The 11113-nt window shown below is 48.8% G+C and overlaps 1 protein-coding gene across 2 annotated transcripts; it reads right to left on the bottom strand.

Annotated features, from left to right (window-relative positions):
• Positions 1–6912: 6912 nt before the first annotated feature.
• On the bottom strand, positions 6913–10746 carry LOC123398946 (purine permease 3-like). Of its 2 annotated transcripts, XM_045093388.1 has the most exons (3): positions 9677–10746; positions 7178–7530; positions 6913–7087 (listed from the first exon to the last, which is right to left on the bottom strand). In XM_045093388.1, the coding sequence occupies exons 1-2, from the start codon at positions 10427–10429 to the stop codon at positions 7201–7203; spliced, it is 1083 nt and encodes a 360-aa protein (XP_044949323.1). In that variant the 5' UTR covers positions 10430–10746; the 3' UTR covers positions 6913–7087; positions 7178–7200. The 2 variants fall into 2 exon arrangements, with proteins under 2 accessions (XP_044949323.1, XP_044949322.1); XM_045093387.1 differs by having other exon boundaries at positions 7063–7530.
• Positions 10747–11113: the final 367 nt, after the last annotated feature.

Raw genomic sequence — 11113 nt, 5'->3', positions numbered from 1 at the left:
CGTGTAATCGGCACTTTTCTTCGTATATAACATGTGTTCGTAGTACACGGAGAAACGGCTACACCGACTACATCCTATGTAGAAACCCGGAAAAAGGAACCCGCCGAGGAACTATTTTTTCAGAAGAAGTTTCTTACGTTGCATCGTAATATAACATAATCCCCCTGTGTATTCTTTGTCTATTAGTACCACTTGGCCGGATTGCCTGGTTATCGGAAATTAATTCCTGATGTCATATGATACAAAGTACGAAACACTGCTGGGTTGCTAATAGGGGAGGTAGAAGCCGATGGCCTGTTAAAGACAGAGTTTTCAAAACATGAAGGGACTTCCCGTAACACACAAATATTACATTACATATGATCACACGCTTGGCGATTGGTCGATTTGATCTATTATAGCATCTAAAGTGCACTCCTCTTGCGACAGGCGTGTAGCGGGCATCACTTGATCATACACCAGATGAAGAGGAGTTCTTTCCCATCCGGCCCCGCCGGCCCAACCCGGGCCATGTGCTCGGGATCTAGACATGCAAAGCGGGTCTTCACCATAGCCCCGCTTCCCGAGCTCCTTCTCGGCAAGCCGAATTCTTCCACGGTTCAAAGCGACATCGGGCTCCTTTCAATAGCTCAGCAAGATCGGCCATCCCTTGCGGAGGATTTTGGTTTGGCCATAAAGCTTGGTTCATACTTCACATAGCATTTCGAGCCCGCTCATGCACACCGGATAGTTCCTTCAGCAGCCCCCCCCCCAAAAAAAAGAATTGGCTTCCTCTTGAGGACGCACAATTAGGAGACCTAACCACAAAGAGGCGCACGTTTTTACGATCAACGCAATAAAATTGTGATCCCTCACAGGTCAGCGTTTTACTTGCAGAATATGTCGCCCTTCAATTTCTGATTCTCTTCTCAGGTTTGGGCCAATTGAGCTTTGAAACTCTCAGTTTCCTCAACTTGTTTTTCATTCTCTTCTGTGATATTGTTGTTTTCTCGCGGCATCGCTTCAATACGCGATGACCGGCTTCAAGTTGAGATTCGGCGTACCGCTGAGAATCTCGAGACGCATCTAGATCCTTTTGCATTTGGCCTATTGATTCGCCTGCTATAACAAATTTCTTGGTTATTACAAAAAAGGAAATTTAGCATATCACAAATAAATTCCCTTACCATGGGCTTCTCTAGTGAATTTCTTCACATTTCCAGTTCGGCACTGCTCGCTTGTAGATCAGCTTGCCTTAGCTGAAAATCTTTGGATAATTTTTTGTTTCCTACTTTAAATCCTGTTGATTGGCAGGATGTCAAGTCGACCCTTAATTCAGCTGTCCCGCCCAAATTAAGGCTCGAGGGTTACTGGGTCCAACCTTTTGTTCGGATATAGAGACACCGATGACTCGCGTGCACATGGACAAACATCTACCTTGCAACTTCTTTAAGGACGGATCGTGCTACTCCAAGGTATGCGTCAGTCGAGTTGAGAGTGTTAAACTCTTTCTCGGAAAACACAGGGTGAAGCAGTGACTCCTTCTAGCTCTCCTCTTAGGAAGAGCTCTTCGGCCGCCAGCTGAATCGCTTCTTTAAAGGAGCCGCGGAGTATTCAGAAAGACCTCTCCAAACTACTCGAACAGGGGAACATCTTGGATATAAAACCACTACGAGGGCCACTCATCGGTCTCCTTCTTTGGTGTCCCGATCGAGTATCTTGTGGTGGCTATATGCCATACTTCGTCTCCACACACTTCCTAAATTGTCATTCCTCTAGTTTGCGGAATGATACAGAAGTACTTTCTCCATAGATCGAAGTGGGGCTCGCAACCCAGGAACATCTCGCAAAAGGCCACGAAGCCTGAGATGTGAAAGATGGAGCCAAGGGTGAGATTGTGCAGCTGCAGCCCGTAGAACTCCAACAAACCCCTTAGGAAAGGATGAACGGGGAATCCCACCCCTCGCAGTAGGAAAGAAAATAAGCAAACCCTTTCTCCCTTTTGAGGGGAAAGGAAGTTTTCTCGGAAGGCTTCGCCATTGGCCGAGGCGAGTCCGGCGCGAGTAGGCGCAAGGTACAATAGGGGAAGATATCATTCGGTTTCAAGTTCGCGCAAATGGAGAAGGGTAACGGAGCAACTGGCCCAGTCCCCCGGAAGGGGGCCAAGGGGCGTAAGGAGGAACCTGTCATGACTCCGGAGTGCTGGAATCCTAGGGTTTCCTGGTGTACTGGGAGGGCGATGGAGCCTCGGAACAGATTTTGATTTGTTTATAAAGGGCGTTACCTCCTCTTGCTATAGAGAGTGGTTCCGTCAGGGATAGCTGAAAGTGCTTGCCTTTATAAAAGCATGTGAAAATCGAGAATTTTTATTAATATTTCTGCAGAGTTAAAAGTTATGGGGCCCACGACGCTTCGGTAACCATGAGTCAGCCGAGGACTAAATCATAATTTCGTGATCGGAGGAAACAGGGGAACTCGCCTTGCAAACTGAACACTTTGGACGCGAGCATCCGAAGACCCTGCACATCGGCATTGAAGGCTAGTTCGGGAGCTACTCAGGGAGTCCGGGATTAAGGGGTCCTCAGGTAGTCGTCCTGCCACGAATAGGCCGACCTAATGGGTCGTACAAATTGGAGGTCGGGCTATGTGGTCATCTCGTATTCAAGGAGGAAAAGCATCGAAGACCGACATGGTGTTCAAGTAAAGTAGAATAGGTCGGCCGAGCCACCCTCAGCTAGAGGTCGTTTGTGTGTAACCCTAGATTTCCTCGTGGCTATATAAACCGGGGGTCCTCGTCCATGTAGGCAAGCTAACTCATCTAGATTTTAGCTCATACGATCTTGAGGTAGATCAACTCTGTAATCATCATCCACATCAATATAATCAAGCAGGACGTAGGGTTTTACCTCCTTAAGAGGGCCTGAACATGGGTAAATACTGTCTCCCCCTTTCTCCTGCAACCCATCGATCCAAGGTCCAGAGTTCGGAACCCCCTACCCAAGATCTACCGGTTTTGACACACACAACCAGTCCGCGATTTCAGCAGTTCTCGTTTGCGAGCTCATGTAGCATTTCTTTGCTGGGGTTTTTTGGTTTTTGTTCTGGTTTTCATTCTTTATTAGGTTCACTGTTTTGGTGTTCTCTATTTTGGTCTGTTTTCCTTTAATTTTTTTAGAAAATACACAATGAACATTGTTTAGTATCGTGTAAATAATTTTTAATACATCATAAATATTTTTTAAATACACACTGGATATTTTTTAAACATTGATAAGACATATATATATAGATATATAACTTTGAAATAGCAAGAGATGCACCTACTATGCTATGTTAATATTAATTAAATATTTACATAAGTGTGGGATAAGAATCCTCACATTGGTTCAGAACTTATGATCTAAACAGGAGCTACATGGAGTTTACAAATGTGGTGATAAAATCACTCAGATCAAAGGAAACTCTACATTTTAATAAAATGAGACCAGCCTTTGTTCTTTGAAACCATGCTCTACTAGAAGGATTTATGTGGTTGAAAATGTAGTTGTTCCTCTCCTTCCAAATGTTCCAACTAGTAATAGTAAAGATCTAAAAAACAATTTACCAGAATGTTTTTGTTTACCCCATTGCACTGCCTCAATTGTGGAACACCCAGAAGTATACTAGAGTCCCATTCTGGTCCAAAAGTTTTTGCTCACAGTGTAGTTGAAAATCAAATGTTCAATAGTTTCTTCCTCTCCCAAATTACATACAACACATTTGAACTCATTTCTAATTTGGAACTGTCTTCTCTTGAGGATGTTCGTGGTATTCAGCTTGTCCGCAAATAATAACCACATAAAGACCTTGAGATTCATTTATAACTTTGATTTCCAAATCCATTTGAATGGTTCCGGGCAGGTGATTTGTTTATGACAATACATATAGAATTTTTTTGCCGAATAGTTTTATCCTCATGGATATGACCAAGTGTCAAGAGCATTTAACTCCTTAGTGCTTGAATGTTTACTAATCATGAGTTTGTCAAATTCAGTGTGAGCTTGAGGAGATAGTGGCAGATGAGATATAAGACTTGGATCATTTATAGAGTAAAAATTCCGACTGAGACAATTTCAGATTTATTGTAGGAGTATAGGCATGCATACTGCTCAGAAATGATGGAGCCATTCCACCTGTCATGCCACATAGAAATGGAATAGAAGATATAAAATATATAATTAATATGTTTCCAATGTATGTATTATTTTTCATTTTCTAAATACTTAAGTTTTTAAATATAATCCAATAGCCGGTTTTTTATGAAAGACTGGCTGGAAAACCAAAACAAATAAATAAAACCAAGTGTAGCATGTTTTACAAAAATGGACTAGACTACTACACCCCCCGTGTGTGAAGTCTCAAAGGCATCATGTATGAGGTCTCTAGACCTTAGGCCATGCAATTACTTGATGAGGTACCCTTCCTTTTCATCTAAAAAAACCTTCCTTGTCTATAACTTGATTTCACATGTTGGCATGATCCATTGTATACTCAACCTTTTTTGAATAATTAGAGGCTCAACTTCAAATTAATTAAGTACCACAACTTTTTTTGCGAGGAAACTTTCAATCTATTCATTATATCATTACATTGCAAGGAACAAATAAATAACAAAAAAAGCATGCATGTTCGTAGACCACCTAACGACAACTATAAGCACTGAAAGTGAGCCGAAGGCGCGCCGCTGTCGGTGTAAAGAAAACTAGGGTAATGGCAGCCTGACGCATTACGGTGTAAAGAAAACTAGGGTAGTGGCAGCGTGACGCATTAGGTCTAAACAAATAAGCCGAGCGCCGTCCGTGGAGTGGAAGAATGACTTTGGATGACTTTGCGATACCCTATGGGTATCATCCTGCCTCATGTGGTCCGAGGAGGGACTCCAGCCGAACGCCAGAATCCCTTTGCGGGATCCGTCCGGAAAGATACGTGAGCCTTTCCGAGAGGGGGAGACCTCAACCTCAGGGGTATGGAATAATGACCCTTGTCTTAGAGGCCGGCCGTCGACCCCGATAGAAGGATGGGCACGCGTCCTTGGTTAGGATCTGTGTGGGTGAAGCCATCGACAACAGCTACAGTGAGATTCACATGTTGTCTACGCGGACACAGTGGTTGTGCCCTTCTGTGGGCTAGACAGAGAGAATGTTATTTCATCTTTAGTTAGCCATCATCGTCTCGTCTTTCTGGGCATGATACAAACTCTAAAGGAACTCACCAAACACATAAAAACAAACTAAAATCCCTCCCACCGGCAACAGTCAAGGTCCACTTGAAAAACTCCCGAGGCCCCCCGCGTCGCCCTCCCCGAGCGAGGCGACCGGGGCGGCTCCCCACTTCTTCCCCTCCCCGCGAGCCGCCGCCGCCCTGCCCCCTCGCCGCTGCCGCCGGTGGGCGTGGTCGGGCGTTGCCCGCGCGGCGCCCCGCAGTCTGGCAGTGGCGGCCCCCCTTCTTCCCCCGTCGCCGGTTCCCGGCTCGGGCATGCGGTCCTGGCTGCGGAGCCCTCCGGCCGGCGGCGCTCCGGCGCGGATCTGGACGGCGGCGGTGCGGAGGCGTTGCCCCTTGGCGGCGGTGATGGCCCATGGCCTGCGACGGCCGGCGGCGCCCGGCTGGCTCAGATCTAGGCCCTAGGGGCCCAATCTGGGTCGGGGCAGGCCTGCTCGGGGGCTGCGGTGGGTTGTTCTCCGATGGCTCTGGCGAGCTCCTCGCGACAGGGATGGCAGCTGGTGTGACGCGACTGCTGCAGCATGGCGACGAAGCTTCACAGGCCCGTTATGGGCTCGGCTGGACATTTGGTCTGATGTGCGTCTGCTGCTATGTCCGGTCTGCTACCGCCTAAGCCGGTGGAGGTTGTTCCCTCCCTCATGGCTGCGGTGATGTCGGTCCTTGTTTACGGGTGTTTCGTTTGGATCCGATCGGTCTTGCTTCGTTGGCCGTGGTGAGACGACGGCGGTGTCCTCGTGACTGTGTTGATGCATGTTGGTGGGCGGCGGGTGTGGTGGAGCCGAAGGTTAGTCCTGGGTGACGGATGCGAGGGGTCGGGAGAAATCCCTGTCGGGTCTTGCCGGCAGCAACGCGGTGACGCCTGCGGGCGCCCCAATCCTTCTTGAAGGGCGTCGGGTGACCCTCTCACCCCACCACCCTCCGTGTACCCGAAGAAATCCTAGGATTCGTCCGAGCAGCAGTGTCGACATTGTCGCATTCCTTCTTGAAGGTGGTGCTTGGTACACGACAACTCGGTGGTTTTGGAGAGTGGTGGTTATGTTCGGTGGGCACAACGGTTGCGGGGAGCCGTAGCTTTCGTTGATCCGACGTCGTTGGCATTTTTTCTCTTATTTTCTTTTGTATTTTTTTTAAACGTGCGTGTGCCGTCCGCCCCAACATTAATCGGGATGTTGTATCTGGTGGTTGCTATATCCATATAACGGGACGAAAGTCTATTTCGAGAAACAGTCAAGGTCCACCACCCCATGGCCTCAGCGTCACGAGAGATGACGCGGACCAGCGCTAGCTTCGACGGAAGACAGAGAACGCTAAACATTTTTTTACAACAAAACTGACTAGCGGGGCTGCTTGCAGGGGCTGGCGCGGAGGCACACGCCGATTCGTTAAGACCATGGTTAATAGTATAGCCAACTGTTGGCTATAAGCTATCTTATAACCCATCTTATAGCTAGCTTGTACAATAGTTAGCTATGAAAGAGTACTATTTTTATCTTATATGGCCCATCTTTCATTCTCACAAAGCATCTAGGAGCACGTGCTAGAGCTTGCTCTTCACGAAGAGCCCGCTTCCTTTCTTTCTCCTCTTCTCTCTCATCCAACTCAGTAGAAATATAGTATTTTAATTCTTAAAGCCTGCTGACTATACCTTATTATACTTGCTCTAATGGGAATCTAGCACCAATTGTGATGCATCCTTGCACCTTTTTATTTAACCCCAACACTTCTCCAAAACAAAAACATAATTTGACAAAGCAGAATATAGCCACGAGTCCTGTGCATCCATGGCCGCTTCTCTTCTCCGTGGCCTTGATTTGTTTCCCATACTTCCTGGAAACCAACACGCCTGCAACTGCAGGTTATGCATATATACGCGTTACGAGCAGACAAGCACAGCAATACAAATCAGAATTCCTGGACGGAAAACAGAAAACGAGCTTACAAATCAAAGTGCACTAATATTAGTCACGAGGCCTGGGCGTCCAAGGCCGCTTTCTTCTTGGCGGCCTTGGCGTCGCTGTACTCGCCGTAGGAGTAGGAGGCGAGGCCCCAGAGCGAGAGCACGAGCGCGACGCCCTTCTCGCTGCTGAACTTCTCGTGCAGGAAGATGACGGCCAGCACCTCCGTCACCGGGATGAAGACGGCGATGAGGATCCCGGCGAAGAGGGTGTGGACGCAGAAGATGACGCCCACGGCGCCCAGGAAGAAGAACTGCCACAGGATGGCGCTCCACACCAGCACCGTGTAGTACCGGGCCTCCCCCAGCTCGAACGCCCGCGCCTCCCTCGCCATCGCCTGCACGCACACACAATACCACACACACAAAACATCCATCAATATATATGTCTTTCGCTTTTTTCTTCCCGGAGAATCAATTAGGCGTGGTCTAACTAACTGGCACATATATATGGAGAGACGGAGAAGTGCACGAACAAAAGCATGATTTTTGATAGTGTCTAGCTACCTATGGTGACGCTGGCGCACTAGCGTGTGAGCTCGCAAAGAAAGGTAGGAGAAGGATTCGCTTAACAAAGGAAGTAGGACGCTGTAATTATCCATGAGACACTTTTTAGCAAGACCATTTTTCATTTTATTAGAACAAGGCAACAAAGACAACGACATAGACCGACCAAGCCAAAGTAGCTCAGCCAGATAAGTACCAAAAGCCAACATGTACATGACCGTCCAGGATTAGAGCTGGAATGCGCTCTTAGAAGTTTTGTCGATCTATGCGCAAAAAAAAAAGGTGGATCTTCCATGATCTTCTTAGTATATTTTTGTATGGGAGCATGTGATTATCCATGATTTGATTAACAAAGAAAGCCTTTCCATCTGGCTGTTCCACGTTGGTTTTGGATCATGCCTAGCTAGTTTTTCCTACTCACCCCTTTTCTAAATAGAAGTCTTTTTAAAGATTTTACTAGGGACTATATTCGTAACAAAATAAATGAATGTATATATACTTTAAAGTGTGTTTATATACATTCGTATGTACTAGTTTATAATGAAATTTTAAAAAAAAAAACTTATATTTAAAAATGGATGGAGTATTACTAGAAAATCATGCAGCAATGTGTCTTGTACGACGATTGATTGGGGGCTGGCCACACTCATCATTAATGTCTGTCAAATTGTGTCGTCCAACAATTGTGCGTGACAGCATTACATTGAGCGGGCAAACAACTTTTTATTCCTTGTGTGGAGGACTGGGGTCTAGATGATTCCTTGGTTTTCTTCACTGAGATCGTGTGTTATCTCCACTCAGAGCGGCATCTCCAATAACCATAAGCCAGAGGCCATTCGCCTAATGTCGCCCTCGGGTTGCAGCTGCGCTGATGGCATCCATGAAAAGAGAGGCTGGAAAGCAACGGCCGCCTGTAGCCACCATCAACTTGATTCCCCTGGGCTCCGATCGTTCCTTGTACGAGTAGGACGGAACAGCTAGCGCCCACGTTACCGGGTTCAATATGCTCGGTCCGGCTCTCGTCGTTTTCAGCATGATCACATTCAGAGGCTAGGCTCACAGGCTCCGCCAATAATTCCTTGGGTCCAAATGGACGTCGCGGGATGTAATTAACTCCGATCATGTGTGTGATTGCTTGGGTCCAAATGGACGGCGCGGGATGTAACTACGATCCTGACTGTCCAGCGAGCACGTATTCACACGCCATCCACGTGAGGGTGAAGTCTGTCTTACTACCATAGATACTTCCTTTATCATGGTTAGAAAGCATGGTTAAATTTTATAATAGACAAGTTTAAGACGCGTTGCATTTACTCCTAGCAACTTTTTTTAAGGGTTCAATCAAGACTTTATTCACTCAAATTCCATAAATTGTGGGATACACGTCGGCGTGTGAAAACCATACGTGGATTTGGATCGTGCGGGATCGACATCCACATATGTCTCCCCTGATCCAGAGAATGAGCAAACTTGACTAGTCTATCGGCGTCGTGGTTCGCCGCTCTACCTTCAAACATGAAATTACAAGAGAATTGAATAGACCTAAGTTTTTTTTTCAGTAATCGTAGCTTGGATGTAACTCCGCCAATAATTGCTTGGATGTAACTCCGATCCCGTGTGATTGCTTGGGTCCAAATGGACGGCGCGGGATGTATAACTCCGATCCTGACTGTCCAGCGAGCACGTACTCATCACACGCGGAGTATGGCCCCGTCCTATTTATTGATGCCAATCGCCGTCTGGTCCAAGGCCAATCTTTTTTCCATTTTTCCAAGGCGGCCGGTGAAATCATCCAGGGGAATTCAAGTGCTGATGGCTACTGTCACGAGTCACGACCCTTTTCGATGCATGGCCCAGGCAAGAGAAACTACTCCAGTACCGTGGCGTACTCCTACTCTACTCCTAGTAGAGTGAAGATGGAGAGAGAGAGAGAGGGGGGGAGGGAGGAGTGATCGCGGAGACACGTGATATGGGCACCTGGAAATCGTTGTTGACGATCATGCCGACGGTGCAGAAAGCGGTGGCGAAGAAGCCCATCACCAGCTGCATCTCCATGACCAGCGCGTAGGTCACCACGCGGCCGCCGCCCGCGGCCCGCTTGTAGGTCAGCTCGATGAGCGGCAGCACCAGCCCGTACAGCGCGGCGGAGCCGAGGGTGAGCAGGAACCCCAGCCAGTACTGCCCCCTGGTCACCCCGGCGGGGCGGTCGGAGGAGACGTGCAGGCCCAGCACCACGGCGCCCACGGTGAGCAGCGCCACCGCGTTCACCGACAGCGCCGTCAGCCGCTGCCGCACGATGAGGAACGCGAACAGGACGGTGAAGGCGAGCTGCGTGGAGATGAGGATCGCCGAGGTGGACACGGGCACGAACGACAGCCCGTACGCGTACAGGAAGTCGTCGGCGCCGGTCGCCAGCCCGAGCCCCGCGGCCGCCACGAGTATCCTCGGCGGGGCCAGCACCACGGGCGCGCTGGGGTCCTGCGCGCGCCGGCGCAGGTACGACGCCGCCACGGGGAGCAACAGCAGCGGCCAGCCGCCCGTCTCGAGCCACGCCGACAGCCACTTCCGGTGCCCGCCCTTGCTGAAGTAGAGGCGGCTCAGGAGCGGCCCGCCCGTGGTGCCCAGCGTCAGCATGCCGCAGTTGAGCGCCACCAGGAGCCGCTGCATCGCCTTGCCGCGCGCCGGCGGCGCGGGCCGCTGCTCGTCGTCCTTGGGCGCCTCCACGTCCATGCCTGCGTTACGAGGGTGCGCGCGTCGTGTGAGTGCTGGCCTGCTGGGTAGCTGGTAGGATGGATGGCGTTTGTCTAGGACTCCATTTTTGGAAGCTAGTGCGCACGGCACTTTGGAGACAACGATGATGCCGGCCGGCCGGCTGCCTAGCTGAGGATATGAATCGAATAAGCTTTTGCTATATCAAAGCTGGTGCAGATGATCGTAACAGCTTGTTGGATGCTCCTACGTGCGAATAGCTTTGGGCTACAAAATACTCTACTTAGTAGGAGTAATAAAATATGGATTTTGTTAAATCACGTCTAAATGTGTCTGAAGTATTGCGCAATTAAGTCTTATTACCAGCTAAAATACTCACGCGTTGCTATGGAATAAAACAATATTTGAAGAGTGATGGCATGCAATCATTTGTCCTCGATTGTCACCGCCGTCCTCAAAGACGCGGCCAAAGCCCTCGACTGTGGGCGCTTCTTACTCGAGTGTCTAATGTCTTCGTCGATGAACGTTTCGGCAACCGTCAGCGTGTCGATGTCATGCAAATCATGATCGTCATTCACCTTGGTGAACACTTGATTGTCCATGTCACGAGCGTACAATGGTAATAGTCCATGTTGTAAGCGTTAGTCGGCCATGTCGTTGAGAACCTGCTGGTTGTCCCCAATGTACGCAACAGCCTGCTGGTCA

The sequence above is a fragment of the Hordeum vulgare genome, chromosome 5H (assembly GCF_904849725.1).
Source record: "Hordeum vulgare subsp. vulgare chromosome 5H, MorexV3_pseudomolecules_assembly, whole genome shotgun sequence".
In the NCBI taxonomy this organism is placed as follows: domain Eukaryota; kingdom Viridiplantae; phylum Streptophyta; class Magnoliopsida; order Poales; family Poaceae; genus Hordeum; species Hordeum vulgare.
This window is presented reverse-complemented; position numbering and strand designations above follow the sequence as displayed.

Bases quoted from the DNA above. Each gene is read 5' to 3' on its own strand.
- LOC123398946 (XM_045093388.1), bottom strand. From the start codon at position 10,429: ATGGACGTGGAGGCGCCCAAGGACGACGAGCAGCGGCCCGCGCCGCCG. The intron at 7,531-9,676 runs GTGCCCATATCA...GTGTGCGTGCAG, and splicing joins TCGTCAACAACGATTTCCAG to GCGATGGCGAGGGAGGCGCG.